General features: G+C 38.5%; 1 protein-coding gene across 2 annotated transcripts in view; it reads right to left on the bottom strand.

Moving 5' to 3' along the window:
* The window catches only part of LOC137040640 (NACHT, LRR and PYD domains-containing protein 12-like), a 39438-nt gene extending 20088 nt beyond the window's left edge, over positions 1-19350 (bottom strand). For both annotated transcript variants that reach the window (XM_067416430.1, XM_067416431.1), the window contains exons 1-8: positions 19089-19350; positions 18357-18457; positions 17940-18044; positions 17647-17731; positions 17141-17336; positions 15110-17045; positions 4983-5153; positions 1957-2130 (exon numbers count right to left, since the gene is read on the bottom strand). In XM_067416430.1, coding sequence (XP_067272531.1) covers positions 1957-2130; positions 4983-5153; positions 15110-17045; positions 17141-17336; positions 17647-17731; positions 17940-18044; positions 18357-18415 — 2726 coding nt within the window. In that variant the 5' untranslated portion in view covers positions 18416-18457; positions 19089-19350. The remainder of the gene's footprint in view (positions 1-1956; positions 2131-4982; positions 5154-15109; positions 17046-17140; positions 17337-17646; positions 17732-17939; positions 18045-18356; positions 18458-19088) is intronic.
* Between the last annotated feature and the right edge of the window lie 3445 nt (positions 19351-22795).

Genomic DNA, 22795 nt, shown 5'->3' on the forward strand with positions numbered 1-22795 from the left:
TTTATCACCTATAGGTTTTAATGACAATAAATGATACATTTAAAAGTGCTAGCTTGATAGTCTTTTAAAAGGTGTTATCCCAAATCTGACTAAAAACATTGCCATTCCTATCAAGTGCTCAACACTGGCTGGAATGCTCAATGCTCTAAAAACACACTGTAAAAAAGAAATATTTGATGCTTCCACGGAGTGCTTCCACAGAAAAACACACGGGAACACATGTATTTAAATGCAGCCACCAATCAGTGGGTATCAAATTGACTTAGTTCATGTTTTTTACTGCAGAAAGCCTGGAATTAGGGGTCTGATGAGATCTCGTGCCACAAGCAATCTTTACACAGCAAACGCGGCACAGAAACCGATTCTGAAGCGGCATAAAATCCCAAAAATGTGCATTTACACAGACCGTTTAATCCTTCTCTGAAGCGGCATAAATGCATTTACACAGGAATTAAAATCGCGGGTAACAATGCGTTGAACATTATTTAAAACTACAGTTTTAACAAAGTGTTATAAATTTATTTAAAACAAATAATGAAATGTATAAAAATAGACCTAAAATAAAAATACGGAATTTTAAATCGTTTTTTCTGCCTTCTATAAAGCGCTTTTGATGTTTGGCATAATTCTGTAGGTCTACTGTAATTCTGCAATTCTTCTATTGTAGGCTACGGTATTTATTCAGGATTCTTTGATAAATAGAAAGTTCAAAACAACAGCATTTATCTGAAATAGAAATCTATTGAAATTAAATTAAATTCACAAAGATGCCTTATATTCATCAAAAAACACAGTAAAGACATTTATAAAGTTACTAAATATTTTTTATTTCAGATAAATGTTATTATTTTGAACTTTCTGTTAATCAAAGGAATCAAAGGGATTTATCCCTCTGGGTTAAATCTCTTTATCAAATTATCCTGAAAAAATGACAACATTCATAATAATAAGAAATGTTTGTTGAGCTTATAGATCAAATCATCATATGAGAATGATTAGTGAAGGATCATGTGACACTGAAGACTGGAGTAATGATGATAAATTCAGCTTTGATCAAAGGAATTAATTACACTTTACATATTCACATAGAAAACATTTATTTTAAATTGTAAAAATATTTCACAATATTACTGTTTTTACTATTTTGGATCAAATAAATTCAGCCTTGATGAGCAGAATATATATATTTAGACCTGCAGTACTGTTCAAACGGTTTCAAAGTTTTTATTATATATATATATATATATATATATATATATATATATATATATATATATATATATATATATATATATATATATATATATATATATATATATATATATATATATATATATATATATATATAAAGTAAAAAAAACTTCTAAAACGTTTGAACAGTACTGCAGGTCTAAAGTCTTTATGTAATTTACTACTTTTAAATTAAACGTGATTTTGTGAATAAGCTACAAACAATACACTCAATCATTAAATCTCCTCATGTTATATTGTATGAATGAGTGATCAGAATGGGGTTTACACTGTTTTGAAGAAAAAACTCTAGGCAACAACATCCAGTTCTGAAAAACCTTGTGAACAAATCTTTAAATTAAAATGGCCTTATTTCAGGGATTTAACATTTTAGTTTTTCCAAAAACTATGCATAAACTATTTTTCTCAAAACTACAAACTTTTATGTCCATGTTACGCACATATCAGTATAGCCCTGTTTGTGCTGAATACACATTAATATGCTTTAAAGCAACTGAAAAAAACACAAATGTCTGAGTATGTCAAACTTCTTCAGGGCCACTAATTAGCCTAAGGGTCCAGAGGGTTAATAATATTGTATATACTGTAAGGGTCGCGTCAATAAAAAAGGTCCATTTTTAAAAAGTTGGGTCTACTGTATTAGAAAAAAATATTTTTTTATAAATAATGTACCTGCACATTGTGTATTATTTCATCACATCTCACCTCAGTGTCTTCAGTTGACAGTGTGGATCCTCTAGTAAATCACTGAGCTCCTTCACTCCTGATTCTCCAGGATCATTTCCTGCAAGATCCAGCTCTATCAGGTGTGAAGGGTTTGATCTCAGAGCTGAAGCCAGAGCTTTATAACCTTCTTCTCTAATACCGCAGTCGGAGAGTCTAGAACAGAAATGCAAATGTAACATTCAGCTAATTACACAGTTATTCTAGAAATTACCAGAGCAGTTTAATGTGCAAATATAATAGTTTTATCTGTCCAACAAACTGTATGAACCCTAGTCTTCATACCAGGTTTGTGACAATCATTATTTATTTATTTATCTATATTTATCATTAAGCCTATCAATCAGCATGTTAAAAATATTTTTTTCAAAATCAAATGTTTTAGTGTGTACATGCTAGGACTATTTACTCAGAAAATATCTCAGATTGCGTATGTAACCTATGTTCCCTGAGAACAGGGAACGAGACACTGCGTCCTAGAATGCTTCAGGGGAATGCTTCCAGTGTGACAGGTGTCTGAAGCTACTATCGAATCACATCAATCCTATTGACCAGCGACCGCCCATGACATCATCAATGTGCGACCAGGAAGTACATAAGGGCGCCTATCAAACATGACACCATCTTTAGTCTGAAGGGACTGTTTGGCAGGCCGCCATGCTGAGGGGAGTGCATGCCCACTGGCAGTGATAACTGTCAGGACAAGCAAATTAAACTTGAAAACCTCCCCCTCTGGTCACACTGGGCTGTCAGTGACAGCACTCCCTACGGTCATAGCCCAAGCTATAAGCCTCAACAGAAACCTTAATGCATAAGCATGAGGTCCTACCCAGACTGCTCAAAGGCCTGGGACCAACTTCTTAAACAGAAGGGGTCCCTTTAAGGGAATGTGGCCAAGGGGCCCGAGGGCACCCCAGCCAGTCACTATTCGGAAAAACCTTTCCCGCATGCCACCAGGGAGGCCTGACCTGGTGTCGCTTCTGCGGGACACCTTGGCCTGGCCAGCCCTGTCTGTTTGAAACAGAGCCACTGGAAAGTCACCTTCTGGTGAGGCATCCAGACTGAGGGACTGCGAACTGGCAGTATTCTCCTCAGACCGGATCCCAGAGACGGGTATCCTAGAGAGCAGTACTCAGCATAGCGCTTTCCTAACCCTTGCTAGCGAGGGGAGTTCACCTGCTCGATCTTAGGATTTACCGAGCTGTGTGCTCATTGACGACCCTCAGAGAGGGGAGCACCAGAGCCTGCCTGGTGGGTAACCCCCAGCTGTAGGCCAAACTACCAAATGTTCTATTCTACAAAGAACTGGTAAGAGAAGTGCCTAATCTTGGAAACTTCGCCTTCAAGTAGGCCCAGAGAGGCCCAGAGAGGCCTACTACCTGATAGCAAGTTTAACTACTCGTTGGTCATTAAACAGTCCACGCTTCTGAGATACTGATGTCCTTTAGCACTCTTTTATTTGTACATTTGAGACACCGTGAAAACTAAAATGTAAACAAAAACAACAAACACAAGTTTTACATATACCCATAAAGACACAAAATCAAATAAAGAAATACATAAGATTAACTCATTTACCGTGTTTGCCTGTAACCAACAGTAGAATCATCAGGAGCCCATGCATATCTCAATTCATGTTTGCCATTCTGTTGACACTAATACTTCCGGGTTAAATAACCCAGGAAGAGTCACAGGACCAATCAGTACAACTAAATTAAATCCAATACCACCAGAATTAACTAAATTAATACATGTGCATAAATAAATCACATTTAAATCAAAAATACAAAAGGAAAAAATAAACTTTAACCCCTAAAACCCTACCAATATTACATACATGTATACACCATACACAGCTGACCTACCAGTGTCAGCTACAGCAAGTTTTCAAGGAGGCCTAAGAGGGGCCTACCACTTGATAGTAATTCATGCGGACTGCCACAGCATCTAGATTCACATTTATGGAGGCCTAGAGAAGCCTGCCATCTCAAAGCAAGCCTTCAGGGAGGCCTGATGAGGCCTACAAACTAATGGCTTATGGTGAGGCATTATGGATACTTCACCTTCAAGGAGGCCCAGAGAGGCCTACGACCTGATAGCAAGTTTTTCAAGGAGGCCTACGAGAGGCCTACGGCCTGATAGCAATATATGATAGCCAATCAGGCTATCTGTCCAGTTGCCCTGCATAGGAACTGGACTTCAGGGAGGCTCCTGGACGGACCCTCCTACACGGTCAGGGTGGCTGAGAGTAACAATCTCACCAGCCATCCCTAAGAGCACTTGCTTTGATAAGTCTCGTCAGCCACCAGATAATCTGAGAGGAATACAACCCTCTCATGACGATTGGCGAGCTCCATCTGGGATGGCGAACTCCCCTCCCTCAAGAGGAGAGCCAGACAAGAACGGAGCGATCTCGGAAAACAGCTCACAATTTACACAAACAGCAGTGTAAATGTGTAAAACACAAGACTGTGCATTCTCTTTATCCCAGGCAGTAAATAACTGAATTTGTATTTCCTTAATTTGTTTAAGCAATTCAGACAGAACAGTCCCTGAAGACGAAAAAAGATGGTGTCATGTTTGGTAGGCGCCCTTATATAATTCCTGGTCACACATTGATGATGTCATGGGCTGTCGCCGGTCAATAGGATTGACGTGATTCGATAGTAGCTTCAGACACCTGTCGTGCTGGAGGCGTTCCCCCGAAGCGTTCTAGGACGCAGTGCGAGTTCCCTTTCGAAAGGGAACAAAACTGTTCCATCTACAAAGAACTATGTAGCTCAATATCTCAAAACCGCAGAACATACTGTCTAGGGGTTCTTTTCGAAAAAGCTTTGTAAGCCTAAGTTGATCGTAGAGACCATTGGTGGCTATTGTTCTATGATCAACTTAAACTTATAATGCTATTGGGTAACACAGCCCTGTTCATTATCATTAAGTCTTGATTTCACCTTATGTTTTTGCTTATTTTGAGCTAAATGAACCCTGTCTATTGTCACAGAACTTACCTCAGTTTTTCCAATTTACAACTTATACTCTCCAATCCAGTGCAGAGCAGCTTCACTCCTGAATCTTGGAGATTATTATGGTTCATGTTGAGCTCTTTCAGATTGGTATCTGATCCAAGAACTCGAGCTAGAGCTGAACAGCCTTTGTATGTTAAGTTACAGTCATTTAGCCTACAAGGGAAATAAGTAAAATTCCAGAATAATATGTTTGAATACATTTGCTAAGATACAAATATCAAATCTTTTTATCACCTATAGGTTTTAATGACAATAAATGATACATTTAAAAGTGCTAGCTTGATAGTCTTTTAAAAGGTGTTATCCCAAATCTGACTAAAAACATTGCCATTCCTATCAAGTGCTCAACACTGGCTGGAATGCTCAATGCTCTAAAAACACACTGTAAAAAAGAAATATTTGATGCTTCCACGGAGTGCTTCCACAGAAAAACACACGGGAACACATGTATTTAAATGCAGCCACCAATCAGTGGGTATCAAATTGACTTAGTTCATGTTTTTTACTGCAGAAAGCCTGGAATTAGGGGTCTGATGAGATCTCGTGCCACAAGCAATCTTTACACAGCAAACGCGGCACAGAAACCGAATCTGAAGCGGCATAAAATCCCAAAAATGTGCATTTACACAGACCGTTTAATCCTTCTCTGAAGCGGCATAAATGCATTTACACAGGAATTAAAATCGCGGGTAACAATGCGTTGAACATTATTTAAAACTACAGTTTTAACAAAGTGTTATAAATTTATTTAAAACAAATAATAAAATGTATAAAAATAGACCTAAAATAAAAATACAGAATTTTAAATCGTTTTTTCTGCCTTCTATAAAGCGCTTTTGATGTTTGGCATAATTCTGTAGGTCTACTGTAATTCTGCAATTCTTCTATTGTAGGCTACGGTATAGTTATTTTATATTTCTGCAATAAAATTGTACCTGATTGACAATGCTATAAAGAAAGTATAGTCTACATTATTACGGGTAGAATACCGCAGGATTAAAAGTGGTCCAAAGTTTTTTTCAAAGAAACAGAAAGTCACTTTAGAGCATTCACAACATGTAGGCTAGGCTACAGGGGCGTCGCATCCGTGGGGAATACACCCACTCTTTTCTCGGTGACAGGTTTCAACACCCGCTCTTTTTCTGCAGTTTTGCACAAACACCATAGCCTACTGCAGTCGCTCCTCCATTTCTCTGGCCGCTCTGTGTCTGCGCTCGCTGCGGTTTCGGTGCATAGGACAGACCTGTCCGCGGTCGTTCTCCATGGTTCTGACCAAAGAAGAGCGATCTGGAATCTCCATTGTAGCACCAGGCTGCATACCCTATCTCTCTTAGCCCATAGACTGTAAAAGTGGTCAGGAATGTAATATTTCCCCAAAACGAAGTTTATTTCTCAGCTAGTATAACATGAACCCGAATATTTGACAATTCTGTCTAATTGTGAACAGAAAAATGTTACACATGTCAATCCATTACCGACGATTTTTGTTCGCGTCTTTATTAAATAGGCATATAGCCTACAGACAGTTAGGCTATTTAATTAAAACAATGTTATAGGCTAATATTTAAACATAGCCTAACTATGACATTACAGTTTTCTTTAACCCTTTGTCCAACGAAATTAAGCGCCGCCGCATTTTGTTCCTTTATGACAGCGGGAACAAGTCACTCTGTAATTTTTTGCCATATGATACAGATAGCCTAGGTGATCTACATAATTATAAACTATACATCTTCTACTTTTATGTCACAATAACAACAAAGATTCTGGAAATATTGTTTATGCACTTCAAAATTTACAAACGCTGTCTTAATTCATTTTTTTATTATTAGGCTAATAAAAATTGTTTAAAAGCATTTCTAAATTCAGTTAATATTTCCAAAAAATGAATTTTCAAGCCAAAATAACGAAATGGTAAAAACTACCACCATGCAAATTAAATTTAGCCCTTCTCTGGCAGTTAGGCTACAACCCGATGGGTAACGAACGGTGATAAGCTAAATGTTCTAAATAAATATGCACATAGCCTAATAATAATGATAATTAAAAAATACACAACTTTAAATAAACTCAAATATTCTACAATGTTGCTTATAGACAAATTAGCCTACAACCATAATGATTGAGTAGCTATAGCCTATTTCAAGTTTTTAGGCTGCACTATGCCTAAGAGAAAAATCCAAACTTCAGTCTATTTTAATGACATGTAGGACAGCAGATAGAATATATCAGAAAATATCAAATCTAATATATAATATCGTTCTCTCCAAGAGATTATAATACTGGGTTGCACAGTGACCCCGACTGGGTTAAGCATTTACCGTTTCTGAGGGGAAATGTTGCAGTGCGTTGATCTGCCAGTCTCTTCAAAGGAAGATTACAAACGGCGAACACTACAGTGGTTAGCTTGACGATGTGAGTACAGAAAGCATTTACTTTAATTCCTAGATAGTTTGTCTCCTTGCTGCTTCTTGATTCTCGCGCCTAGTGTACTTGCTGACAGGCGGTTGTCATGACAATTATGTAGTTTAAGGCGGCACAAGTTCACGTTCTTTTACACTGAATCAAAACCGCTTCTATGTCGCCTTTGATGCTAGGGGCCGAGGTGGGTCAGACCCGGCATATTTTAAGTCTGCTTTAATGCGGCATCGCGTCTTTACACAGAATTTTGAGCAGAAACAAACCCGCGTTAGACCCGCCTTAACTCGGCTGTGTAAAGATGCCTTTATTCTCATGACCTGGTTATGAAGGAGTGTGAGGGTGAAGTTTATATTATGGCTCCACTCTAGTTTTGCTAATTAAATTGCTATTTGCTATTTAATTCAGGTGGATAATCATAACAGTCACTTGAACTCACTTCAATTCCATCAGTTCATCTAGAATGAGAGTCTTGCGCGGAAGCAATCACGCAACGAGAAGACGACCTATGTTGTGTGTTGGTGAAGCGCTCGTATTCAGCATGTGTTATGAGTGTGTGAGTGTTACATGTTAGTGGACAAGACCGTGGCGGGGGATTCGTCACGCAACAGAAGCGCCAGACTTATATTTTAAACTGTGTGTGCTCAGCACCACCGCATTCAAAGGATCACGAAATTGAAAGTTAAAGGTAACGTATATGATAATTCATATTAAGAAAGAAGAAATTAAATGACATTCATTACAAGATTTAAAACATTTGAAATGTACCTGCAATCTATTTTTAATTTCTAGTCATGCATTTCATCATTGTGGATTTTTTAAAAATATGTAAAAATCTCGTCTCATTTTCGTGAACCCGATCTCGTGTCTCATCTCATGAGATAAGTGTCTCCCAAAATTCAGTATCTCATCTTTTAGATCACTGTCAAGTCAGCAGTCTTCACCATGATTGTGTAGCCTACAGAACTAGACTGAGATCATTTATTGGCCGTTGCTGTTGAGTTAATTAGCTGATTAGAGCGTGGCACCAGGTGTCTTCAATATTGAACCTTATAATTTATTACCATAGATAATAAATAGAGAGATACTGAATTTGGGATTTTCCTTAGTTGTCAGTTATAATCATCAAAATTAAAAGAAATAAACATTTTAAATATATAAGTATGTGTGTAATGAATGAATGAATATAATAAACAAGTTTCACTTTTTTAATGAAATTAGTGAACTAAATAAACTTTTTGAATTATATGACCAGCATAATTATTGATATTAGCCCCTATTTGCACGGGCTAGTATTATCTGGGGACCTCTGGTGATTTGTAATAATTGCAGAGAATGTCTGTGATCTTAAGCGAATCGGCCATGTCTGTAATTTGTAAAGTAAAAATTCCCCCGCAAATGATCTACCATATTTCGCTGAACACCGAGGTCCTGTGATAATAGTAGTCCCGTGCGAATCGACATCTCTGTGATTTGGCCAGGACTAGGCAGATCGTATATAATTTTTGCAAGGTTTTTATTTCTTGTGCGCATTTCTATCTTTATCTTTCACAAAGAATGGAGTCTGCATTCATAATGCGCACCGTTATGAATTCCTGTGCGGCCGTACGGATTACTTTCACTTTAGAATAAGTACCAATTTGGGAGCAAACTATCTGAATGGTGTGTTTAATATTAATATCAATACTATACTTAATGAAAAACATAACAACAGAACAGTACAATGACAAGCTGGCTTAAATGAGAATGAGAGAGTTGTAGCGTCTGTGGTCTCTTACAATGAGGATCAAAGAGGAACCCAATGTTGATTGTAAAAGGGGGGGGGTAGCTTTCAGCCGCATGTAAATTAAGAGCCACGCCACAGAGTCTGGGGGAAGTGACAACTTCGGCAGGTTTACGACCCCGTCCAAATAACCAGGCCCTGATCGGGTCACACGACTCGAACCCTGTTTCCCCCCCCCCCTTTTCATTCCCCAGACCGAAAGGCGCCAAGGCTCCTGTCAATAGACAAGGACTCACACACACACACACACATTCCTTATGAAGCTTTAATTAAGACTATTCTAGACTGTATACGAGGTAGCTTGGTGTGTATATGCATGCTCTTTGACTCAGGCCTACTCAGTCATGGCATAGAAACAATGTAAGCTCATTTTAAATGTTTGTATTCCTGTGTAAAATTGTATCTCTGTTTTAATATCTCCCAGCCATAAGGTGTTTGATATCTAAATATTCCTATTTCTTTGACTTACTCAACGATGCACAAAATGGGATTGTGAAATGTATCATTAATATGTTTAGCCGACTTGGGAGTAAAACCATACAAAATCAACACCCCTTTACGACACCTCAGAAACATGCAAAATAGGCCATAAAACTAAGACAAAGAGAACTTCTCCCGCTCAGAATTCACCCTCTGGATTGGGTGAATTAGCCAGAAGGGGGCGTGGATTAATTCTCTTAAAAGACCAGTGGAGACCACAATCGTTGGCTTCTAACTCTTCTGAAAACCCTCTTCGCTTCTGAAACTTCTTCCCGGCTTGACTTCTGAAACTCTCATCTGAACTCTTCTCTTTTGGAAACTCCTCTTCAAGAAACTCCTTTCCTACAATCCGGTCTTCAACAATCCTTTGTTCCTCGTTCCATCAACTTAAACCACAGGCTTCTTCAGGAGGTAGACCCGAAGCGCCGCTAAAGGAAAACTACGTCACCTCCCGACCTCGGAGAGAACTACCTGAGACGCAGAAATATACACACACACACACAAGCGAGAAGCCAAAACGAAACCAAAAGAAATGCAAGTATTCTTCTTCTTATAAAATCCAAACTGCTGTAAAGAAGGTGTGTATTTTCCCGTTGGGACAAGCTCCGTGAAGGTCGTAGTTGTTGAACTGAAGGAAAGCTGTGTTTTTACCTCTAAATGCTTTGTACCATCTCTCTCTCATCTCTCTCTCTCTCTCTCATCTCTCTCTTTTATCTCTCTCTAATTTCAGTCTATTCATTATTCTCTTTTATGTATTCTTTCGTTAATACCTACATGTCTACGTTCTTGATGCATATTTAGTGTGTACTCTCTGTGTGAATCGTAGTGTTATTTTTAGTCTGTGTTTATTAAACCTCCAGAAATACATTTAATGAGTTGGGTCTGTTGTTCTCCCACATACACAAAGTCAATGAAACTTGCGATCTAAGTTACCTAACTGCTTATGCTACTATGTTAGTAAAGTAAACTGTATGACCATTTGAAATATTGAACTTGTCCTGATCAGTAAAGTTAATGTTTCTTATGCGCTCGTAAAGCAGTGATCCCTTATGGAGAATTGAGTTGAAAAGTCTATTACTAATTTGGTGGACGAACTTAGTAGGATAATTTCAAGCAATTTCATAAAGGGTTACTTGTATTTAATTAAACAATTTTCCCTATCGGAAAATTTTTAATACGTAATGAATGACTGGCAAATTATATTCATAAATTCATGAATATTGAATATTGAATCCCTTTTGAGTTAATTATTCCCCGAGACATTAAACTCATAAGCTCGTTGTTGTTACAGAGTGAATAGGTGAATGTGAGGCAAGATGTAAAACGCTTTGGATGGCCATGGGTCTGTTAAAAGTGCTATATAAATGCAGTCCATTTACCATTTACCATAAATGGGTGCTTTTACTAGCCTAGATATCTAGACGCACCCTGGCGGCAGCAAATGTAATCTGCCCGCGAGTGTCAATACCCTTCTGGGCTGTATTCCCCTAACTCTTGCCCGGCCAATCACATCGTGTATAGAGTCGGTGGGCGGGGCCATAATGACCAGGGGCGTAGGAGCGACTTTGACATTGGGGGGGACATTTTCGCCACTATGAATCACCAACATAATAGTAACAGTAGCCTATAGTGACGTGGCACAAAATGTATAGAATCACAAACAGCAAATAAATAAACAAAATCATAAGTTTATCATCTGTTTAAATCATCTGTTTATTATTACACAAATATTGAAGTTGGGAAACATAAAAGTGTACAAACCCCTCCTGTAATTGCAGGCAGAAAGGAAAGTAGCACTTTAAAAGGCAAATATTTTATTCGTAACCCCCCAAAAATACAACAGTAGAAATATCCTTTAAAAATGTTGTTGTTATTATAAATAATCTCCCACTCAGTGGCGTAATGATGGGCCCCAGTGCAGGCTATGCAGTTAGGCCCCCCCTAACCTAGCATGTAACACTTTAGGTTTAGGTTTCATTTCTATATCAGGATATCGGTTGTTTATTATTATTTACAAATCAAATATTAATGGCTTATTGTGTCACCGTAGGGCCTACATCCCTTAATCATAAAAAAGACACTCTTTTATAATCACAAAGATTCCAAATGTGAGTTATTTAGGGGGGTTCGGGGGCATGCTCCCCGAGAAAATTTAGATTTCTAGGATCTACATATGTGCATTTTAAGATGTTCTGAAGGCCAAAAAAGTAGATAACAATATTACTAGAGACTCATCAAGATGGACATGTTGACATAGGCTACTTTTTTTTGTGAGTTTGTCCGTTCAAACGCAAGACTTGAAAGATAACTCTATATTTGTGCGCTGTGAGACTGCGCGCTTTCGGATGAGTGCACAGAGACAGATGTTCTCATTCGCGTCTTCTGGCACTACACGCGGGTGATTATGGTGAAAAGGACTGTCCATATTCGAACCTAAGGCAGCACTCGCATGCATTGAACAAAGTTTATAAAGAGAGACCGTTTTGCCCACGTTTTTCTTTTATAATCGCTGGTGTTAGTGTATCACTGAGGAGCCAGTGCGTGTATCCATCACGAGAAACATAAAGTATTATTTTCAAGTTACAACCCATAGATGCGTCATCAGATGTGAGATGAACCACATCTTTAGACCAGCCCACAGGTCGCGGTTTCTGTTTGCGTCATCACATTTCGGACGTATTGTTTCGGTGATGAAAGTCTTTCGGCCAAGAATGCACCGAGAATGCACATGGTCCATTTTCGGCCAAATATTTGATGCATCCCTAATTAAAATAATTAATAATAATAATAATAAATTACATTATGGGCTATTATTTAAACATAAATATGAAACTAAATAGGCTATGGTTTCTTTAACCCTCTGGCTGAAGAACGCACCGGCTGTTTTTTCCCCCTCACGAGTCAAGACGAGGGATAGCCTATAACTCGCAATACTCCGTAATTTTTGGCCATACCGATAAATGTGAGACATAATTATAAACTATTAATTGTCTACTTTTATTTGTGTATACTCACATAACAACAAAACTTTGTGCTTTAGTAAAATAAATAAAAAAGGTGCGCTTTCTATCTGCGAGAATCTGAAACTCGGTGAATACATGACATAAACATGAAACACACGTCTAAAGAAAGCTTGAAATCGCTAGATTTAAATCAAATAATTCACATTTTATAGTAAATTGTGGAGCTCACTGGCATAGAGCGGAATATCTAGCGGAGCGTCACGCAACTGTGCTCCGCTCACATGCTGAAAAAGGTGGTCAGTAGCCTATCCTAAGCGTAACGGTAGAGCGCGACAGCCGTGTGAAATCATGTCGATCCAAACCTGTAAATATCTTAAAATTGTGTCCGAAGATGACCGAGGGTCTTACGGGTTTGGAACGACATGAGGGTGAGTAATAATGACCGAATTCAAATTTTTGTGTGAACTAACCCTTTGACTTTGTAATGCCGTTTTCTGTACAGTATAGCCAAATGCGTGCGTATAGCCTACTCGCCTTTCAATTATACAATGCATCGGAAATTTGGAATAACACGTTTCTTTGTTTCATATTAAAGTTGGGAAACTTAAACTTGTAGATTAAGTACCCTATTTGAGATTGATTGTATATGAATGCTAATGCATCACAAAAATCCCGTGCTCTATGCACTGCCATTAATTTTTGCGGTAAACATAAATCCGATCAGTTATTCCAGATGGCTTCCACTTGACGTGAACAAATGTAAAGTGATCTGCTTGATCGCATCACGGTGATCGCATAATGCCAAGTGTAAACGCAGCCACATAAGTTAATTACCTCCACAGTAAATTATTTCTGATTACAAGCAAATAAATAACAAGTAAATCACATTAGACATACAGCTATTACAGTAGACGCCAATGTCATATGCAGCCAGACTGGATATTTATGAAGCATTCAAGGCTTGGTCAGTCGCACACTCTTTCTTTTTGCGCTGGTGTCATGTGCTCTCTGCTTGATTGTTAATATATCATGTTATCCAAGAATAGTATGTCAAAAATGTGTTTTTCTACTGAGTAGTGCTCCATAATATCTACAGCCAGACCGATAAACAAACACTGGAAGTTAACTTCGGGCCAGGCGCGTAACCGTAGCAACGCGCGCGCGCGTTATGAAGCTGGTGATTTACGAATGATTATTCAAGCATGAAATCACTCTGGGTTTGACTGGCAAAACCGAATATCTTCTTTGTTGCGCTTTCAAAATAAAAGTTCCAAATGTTACAGTTTTTGTCCCTGCGTATAGGCTAATTTTTGGGTGGGACACATGCAGCATTTTCCAATATTGAGGGGGACACGTCCCCCCCGTCCCCCCCGGTTCCTACGCCAGTGATAATGACGACGGCCGAGTTGCGTTTGCGTGCTTCTAGTAAACACAGAAACTGCCGAACGATGGTCTTTCGAATCAGCTCTGACCGCGACTCTGGAAGACTTGGTGTTAAGCTTTTCTCTGACTCTAAGAAAAGGACAAAGAACGGCACTGAAGTCATTCTTAAAAAGGGAAGATGTGTTCTGAGTTTAGCTGACCGGATACGGCGAATGTTTAATCTATCAACGAGCTCTGCTTCACCTTCGTTTCTCTGGTTGGTGTAGCGCTATCCTATCGCGTGCAGAGGGAGTTTGAAAGACAACCGTTTATCCGCCCCTTGGATTGAGCTGTCTATGGTGAGTTCCAGACCAAACATCTTGATGTGGGTCTGGCTTGTCAGGCTACGCTTTTACAGCTTTGAAACTGAATCTTCCGCCGTATATTTTCAGCTTCTCACTCGTGATAAATTAAATCTGACTCCTACTGTCTGTGCTCAGTTCAGTTTTTAACTGTAGTGTCTGTTCTCTAACTGAATTAAATCATTTTTATTACTATAAAACAATCAAAACGATATTGATACATATGACTGTTTATGAGTTCATACAGCTATATCTATAATGAAAAAACATTTACAAATCTTGAAGTCACATCCGGGAGAAAAGTCAGTAAATTCAAGTAAATTCACAGGCTTTGTTTATCCCATGTGAATGTGCCACGCAAAACTCAGATGTGGGAGTAATTTCTAAATCACAGAGGTCTCTAGATAATACTAATCCATTGTGAATAGTGCTATTTTCTCCAAACATTTGACCAGTTAATACAATTAGCTAACTGCAGCAAGGGCCAACACAAGACTAAACTTCTCTAATCTTTCAAAATACTTCTCTAATGTTTCAAAACTTAGCATCCCTGAATATAGCACGTTCTTCTACTTATATGAATTGCTTCAAGGAGAAGAAAACTCTTTGTTCTAAGCTAAAGGATAGCACAAGACAAATATTAAAAAAATGAAACCATCAATTTTCCAGGTTTTTCCAGGACATGTGGGAACCCTGAAAAAAAAACACAACTAAAAATGACTTAGTTTGACTTTGACTTACAGTGCAACTTTGGAGGTTTTGATGACTGCTGATAGTCTAATGAGACACTCGTCTGATTTCTTGAATCTCTGAAGCTCAAACTCCTCCAGCTCTTCCTCTGATGTCAACAACACGAAGACCAAAGCAGACCACTGGGCAGGTGAAAGGTCAGCAGATGAGAGACTTCCTTTGCTAAGGTGGGTCTGAATCTCTTTCACCAGAGTTTGATCATTCAGTTCATTCAGACAGTAGAACAGATTGATGGATCTCTCTGGAGACAGATTAGCTTCAAGTTTCTGCTTGATGTAATGAACAATTTCCTTCTTGCTCTGGTCATTTTCATCTTGCTGTGTCAACAGACCTTGTAAGAGTCGCCGATTGGACTGGAGCGACAGACCGAGGAGGAAGCGAAGGAAAAGATCCAGGTGTCCAGTTTCACTCTCGAGTGCCTTGTCCACCGCAGCCTTGAGAAAATCAATCATGGCTTCATTTTTGTTTTCCTGTTCTGTAGACTCTTGATCAAATGCAGTTTTCTTGTTGATGTATGGAATAATATATGCATAAAGGGTCTTGAGCAAATCAATCATGGCTTCATTTTTGTTTTCCTGTTCTGTAGACTCTTGAACAAACACACTTTTCTCTTTGACGTCGAGAAACAAATGTGCATAAATGGCTGCAATAAACTCTTGAATGCTCAAGTGAACAAAGCAGTACATGGTGCCAAGAACGATCCCTGTTTCCTCCTTAAAGATCTGGGTACACATGCCTGAATACACTGATGCCTTATAGACGTCAATACCACAGGCTTCCAGGTCTGATTCGTAGAAGATCAGGTTGTTTCTTTCCAGCTCTTGAAATGCCAGTTTCCCCATTGAAAGGATGGCGTCTTTATCCCAGGACACATCTGGTGTGCATTCTCCATCATATTTTCGACGGCTCTGCTGGATCTGAAAGCGGAGAAAGTGTGTGTACATTTGTGTCAGAGTCCTGGGAGTGTCGTCAGTATTTGATTCCTGAAGTGTTTCAGAGATCTCATCAGACGGATTATTTTTCAGATCATTATTTCTTTTCTCCTCCAGAATCTTTTGGAGAACAGTGGCTGAAATCCAGCAGAAGACTGGGATGTGGCACATGATAAAGAGACTCTTTGATTGTTTAACATGATCAATGATTTCATTGGCTATTTTCTCATCAGTGAATCTTTTTCTGAAGTACTCCTCCTTTTGTTCATCAATGAATCCTCGTATCTCTGCCACCCGGTCAACACACTCAGGAGGAATCTTACTGGCAGCGGCTGGTCTGGTGGTGATCCAGATGAGAGCAGAAGGAAGCAGATTTCCCTTGATGAGGTTCGTCAGGAGAACATCCAGAGAGGCTGGGGACGATACGTCACACAACGTCTCATTACAGTCAAACTTCAGAGGAAGACGACATTCATCCAATCCATCAAGGATGAACAGGACTTTAAAATCATTCTTTCTTGTAAGGTTTAGTCCTTTTGTCTCTGGGAAAAACTGAGTTAGAAGGTCCATCAAACTTTGTTTTTCATTTTCCTTTAAGTTCATCTCTCTGAATGGAAGAGGAAATATGAATCTGATATCTTGATTTTCTTTTCCATCCGCCCAATCCAGAACAAACTTTTGCACAGAGACGGATTTTCCAATGCCAGCGACTCCTTTTGTCAGTACAGTTCTGATCTCCTTGTCTTGTTCAGATGCTTTGAACAAGTTTGTGCATTCAACTGGAATCTCTTGTGATTCATGACGCCTGGAAGCAACTTCAATCTGCCTGACCTCATGTTCAGTATTGACCGGTTCACTGCCACCCTGAGTGATATAGAGATCTGTGTAGATGTTATTCAGAAGTGTGGAGTCGCCTTGCTTCGCAATTCCTTCAAACACACTTTGATACTTCTTCTTTAGGCCACACTTTAGCTGATGAATGAAGAACAGCTCTTCTAAACACAGGAACAGAAAAAAAGATAGTTTTAGTCTTGATTTTCTCTCCTCCATTTATAAGTGTCAATCTGACAGATGTCGATGAGTCTCTTACCTTCTAGAGCATCAGCAGCTGTATTTTCCTTCATCTCTCTCAGGTAGTGTAGTGTGAGATCAAGAGCTGCTTCTTTGATACTGCATCTGTTCTCATTAAAGTCCTTCACCAAGGATTCTGTGTTCTCTTTCTGCAATATCTTCTTAAACTTTCCCAGCTCATTCTTCAGAAACTTGATTATTTTGCTCTCAAGATCCTACAAAGAAAGAAAAAAGACAGAAAAACTATTTAAACCAAACTGTACATCCACATTTCCTGAAAACCATTTATCCAATCATTTAAAATATCAGTTAAAAAGACAAACATGAAAATGGTGTAATTTTTGACAAATATAATGCTTTTTTAAATATAGTATTACCTTTAATAAATATAATTAATATATGATTACTTTTTATTGCATTCTTTAAAAGTTAAAAATAAATTGTCAAGATGAATTAGAAATTAAACTTCTGTGTTTTATTACATTTTTATAAATATAAAACACTTATGAAAATGTGTTTTCGTACCTGGAAGATCCACTGGAGATTGTCTGTGAAATTCCTGCCGTTCCTGTGAGTGTGTACGCTTGAGTCTAATGTCTCATATTGAAGCCTGTTAACAAATAAATAAAATAAAATACTGAATGTTCAGACAAAATATTACAGAAATCTCTTGTAAACAATTTTTAGCAAAAAGAAGCAAAAGCTGATTAGCTGTAACTAGCATGTTAGCTATAACATTAGCTGCTATAATAATTATTCATTTATAAAGTTTCCAAAACAGTCCACATGTGACCAAAAATAAGAAACACATGAAATACCTTTTGGCAGATGATGGTGTTCCCTCACTGAAGTCCGGCATGCCACCTTTTGACCAGTCACTCTTCACAGACACAGAGCTGGACACACCTGAGCCTGATCTTACACTAATGACACAAAGAACAGAGAAGAGGAAAACACTTTACAGGACATACTTTAGTCTCAATCTTATCAGCTCTTTATGTTTGTAAGTTATTAACTGTGACACTGTCTATAAAGCCCTCTTTACCATGTAGATTTTATTTGTTGAAGAAGGTATTAGTTGTGTTTTTAAGTCAAGTCATCATTATATATATATTTAAATGGTTTAGTATTTGCAAACATAAAACAATGCTTGTTAAGGTTTTGTTCTTCACAAAGAAAAGACAAACCCCTGAAAGGTAATTAGTGTTAATAATGATTGTGTGAAAGAGTCTTACCTCTGTTCCTCTGAGAGACTCATCTTAGAGAGAGAGCGCTTTCCTCGCTCCTCTGCCATACTGCAGCTAAACGGCCACTGAACACAGATCAGCTCTGGTTTCTGAACACAATCATTCAGTTTGAGCTACAGATGACCATATGTCACTGAGATCAATAGCACGGCAGTTCAGGAAATAATCAAGAATGTGAAGTGAAAAAGAGCATTATATAAAATCAAGTGAGTTATAAAAAAATATACTGACATGTGGAATAATCAAATGATCTTATGGCAGATAATTTAATGTGTTTTGTCCATGTAATGTAATGCCCATCCCTAGTGAGCACTATATTACATTTAATAAAAGCAGATGTAGGCAATGTTCGTCTTTGATAAATAAATAAATAAATAAATAAATAAATAAATAAATAAATAAATAAATAAATAAATAAATAAATAAAGTGAGTGAGTGATAGAATAAGTGAGCACTAAATGCTGGGTTTGATCCCGTCTATAGACTGGTACTTTAGAAGTCACAAAAACAACATCATCCTAAAATGGACGACGACATCCGCGGCCTTCAAATCATTTCAGTAACTTTAGGCCTAATTTCTGACAGTCTGTTTGGAGTAGACTATAAAACACTCCCAGAATAAGAACAGGCCTTTTGTAACATTAAATCACGTTTACATTTACAATATGATACTTCTGTTTTATTCCCCAAATAACTGTAATCAGAAAAGTAAAAACTTACAGCATTGCGCAGTAAGAAGAGAGTTTAGAAGTATTTGAAGCATGATTTTCCCCTTCCTGTTCGTGTGTTGCTTGTGTTGTTCAATCCCAGAGTAAAGTCCAGTCTCTGGTAAAGCTTTCCGTGTCGTTCATCTGCTGTATGTTTGACTCTGGAAGCGATTATCAGCTGTTACTGCTCATTCTGACGGGCTCATTCGCCATACGGAGCTCTTTCTGCTTTTGTATTTAACACTATCACTTTCACTTTCGTCTTCTTTGTGGGTTTTGCCTCTTGGTTGTGAAGCAGCTAAACAGGGGCGCGTCTCAATCATCTCACTAGTCCACTAGTCAGGGCACTGATTAGGACATAAGTCAATGGGCTGACTCCCTGATCAGTGCCCTGACTAGTGGACTAGTGAGATGATTGAGACGCGCTCAGGTTCATACATAGACAGTAAAGGAAATGGACAGAGATCCCATAGACGTCAACGGCAGAAAAATGAGGTCAACCTAGAGGCACTTGGCTTGTTTGAGATGCGCCTGAAATAAAGGCGAGACTAGGCGGCTGCAGTGAGGAGGAGTGAAAAAAGAGCAGGCAAGCTGGACAGTTCTCTCTTCTCGTAGTGGATCAGACACCTGCGAGATCAGGGGTGTGTGTGTGTGTGTGTGTGTGTGTGTGTGTGTGTGTGTGTGTGTGTGTGTGTGTGTGTGTGTGTGTGTGTGTGATTACAGTTCTCTCTTCTCGTAGTGGATCAGACACCTGCGAGATTGTGTGTGTGTGTGTGTGTGTGTGTGTGTGTGTGTGTGTGTGTGTGATTACAGTTCTCTCTTCTCGTAGTAGATCAGACACCTGCGAGATCATGTGTGTGTGTGTGTGTGTGTGTGTGTGTGTGTGTGTGTGTGAGATTACAGTTCTCTCTTCTCGTAGTGGATCAGACACCTGCGAGATCAGGGGTGTGTGTGTGTGTGTGTGTGTGTGTGTGTGTGTGTGTGTGTGTGTGTGTGTGTGTGTGTGTGTGTGTGTGTGTGTGTGTGATTACAGTTTTCTCTTCTCGTAGTGGATCAGACACCTGCGAGATCGTGTGTGTGTGTGTGTGTGTGTGTGTGTGTGTGTGTGTGAGATTACAGTTCTCTGTTCTCGTAGTGGATCAGACACCGGCGAGATCAGTTGCGGATATCGCGGGATTCACACTCGTGCGTCTGTTGCTGATAAACTGGATGTAATTTAAGTTCTGTTGCTTTTATATGAAAATAAATATTATGAACAAGACACCCAAAGCTTTTGTTATTTAGTTCCATTCGAAAGACTTGTTTATCAAGCATTTTTATTTTAATTGCATACATGTTTTTATATATTTTTATTAAATATGACAACAATCACATAACCCACAGAGAGATCGCACTGTCCGAGAGTTTGGGAATATCCACATCATTTATACACATTAAATCATGATATCAGAGTTTCCCAGCTGGCACCATGACATCAATTTGACATAAACAAATAGTCAAGATTTTGACTACCATGTATGACATGCATGAAATGCATAATTTCATTATATTTTTGTAATTATTTTCTTGTGGTTGTAAAGAGGCTCAACAAAGGTATCAATCTGACATGTTTTTTATGGTCCCTAGAGCTCAGGTCAATATCATTGACATTAAATCAATGTTGATTTGATGTCAGGAAATAAGACATCAGATCGATGTGAAATTTATGTCAAAACAATGTCTGTTCACTGTCTGAAAATGTATATTTATTACTCGTTGTAAATCAATGTGACTCATTTTCAACATAGATTCAGAAAGATCTAGCCTGAATGTTTTTGAATGTCATAGGCCTAGGTATTTTTTATTTTTTTATTATGTGTGTGTTTCTATTTATTTAAATCCTAGCAAGTTTAGATTTAGTTCACGTTTTAAAATGACAGCATACATTATAATTGCCTATAGCCTACTATAATGCAGGACTGTAATCACCATAAACATAAAAAATAAAAAAATAAAAAAATGAAGGCAGATTAGAGCCTGGAACTTTCCACATGGTTTGAAAAGATTCTACCACCAAACCACCAGGGGATTTAAATGATGATAGCGGATCTATGTACCATATTTATTCACTAAGAGAAGAATCTCGAAACGAACAATATGTTTGATTCAAATGTATGCAAATATTATTTGCGAATTGTCACAAAATTATTATTTCCCATCTAGAATAAGGGTCTGTTTTCAGTATCGGAGCTTTTTATTACTCAAGCCAGTCATGACGTAAATCTGCACAGTTATGATATGGTAATCCGGCCCCTGCATAGCTCTCTCACACTAACGTAACAGCTTGATTTAATTCACCTGTCGCTAAGCCCGGCCCCCCATTTTTACCACGAGAAACTGGAGCTGTGTTCGAAATCGCCCCCTATCCCCTCATTCACTATTCCCTACATTAGTCCTCTAATATAGTCCACTTGAGGGAGTGAAGGAAAACGAGTGAGTGAATTCGGACCCTGACTGAGCCGGAAGGGCTGCCCCTTTTGCAGTTTCTGCTTGCTGTTTATTTGAAACGTACCAAACTGGCAGCTCCAGTAATAATGAAAAGATTTATCTTGCACTCTGCCGTGGAAACTAGCAGGTATAAACCATAATCAAACAATTTACTAATCAATTAAAAATGAATTTATACCTGTGCGGTAGTCCACTGGGCCAGTGCAGTTTGGAAGATGGATGGATGATTTATTCAGCTGTGAGCGCCATCTCCTGGCAGATATATCCACCTATACCCTTGCAAATGGCATTAATTGAGGGAACAGCCATTTGTAGTGGTGGCCGAAACCATACGTTATCGAGTGCACTCATTCAATCCCAAAATGCACCGCTATAACGAGTTTGCAACCATTGTACGCTCACTCGACTCCTAAAGAATACCCACAATGCACTGAGATCGCGCCACACGTCGAATGAATTCCCGCGTCTCGCCAGCAGATGGCATCCACAGCCCACAAGTATAGGTCTCTGCGAAACAAAAGGGGGCGTGTCTCCATTTGTGGGCGTTTTCAGAACGTGATGGGTGTTTTTTGTCCATCCAATCAAAAAAGTATGGAAGCCCTGAAATCCCATACATCGTATTTATTTATTTATTTCTCGCGAAGTCGCGATAACTATTGCCTATGGCTGAATCTGAAATCGCATTCACTATTCCCTACTTACAGTTTAATTGAAGTAGTGAATGAAAACTAGTGAGCAAATTCGGACAGCCGTTGAGTGTAGGCTGTATCAGTGCTGTACACTCATTCTCGCGGTCGGTGCTGTTCATTCGAATATTGCCCTATTTAAGGGTATAGGGGGCGATTTCGGATTCAGCCTATTTGTAGACCTACACAATCATTTTGTACGTTTTTATTAATGAATTTTTAGCCTTAAGGAAATCTGTGATAGGTGATGATTCTAGCCCAGTCCAACCTCACATCAGTAGGGTTAACTGATTAAAGTCAGTAATGAGAACTACATTTCAGAATTGATGTAACTAAGAATAAGCACCGATTAGCACAGACAAGGCTACAAACAATATCATTCAAAATTACAAACATGATCAAAAGATCATCAGTATCTCATAAACTCTTTTGCATTCATGCCATAATCTCCAGTAGCCTACAATACAGCTGTTGTGCTTCAAAATATGTAAATGGCACAGAACATATAAAAATATGGCACATGCACACAGTATTTTATTTATATTAG

Source organism: Pseudorasbora parva, chromosome 14, assembly GCF_024679245.1.
Source record: "Pseudorasbora parva isolate DD20220531a chromosome 14, ASM2467924v1, whole genome shotgun sequence".
Lineage (NCBI taxonomy): Eukaryota > Metazoa > Chordata > Actinopteri > Cypriniformes > Gobionidae > Pseudorasbora > Pseudorasbora parva.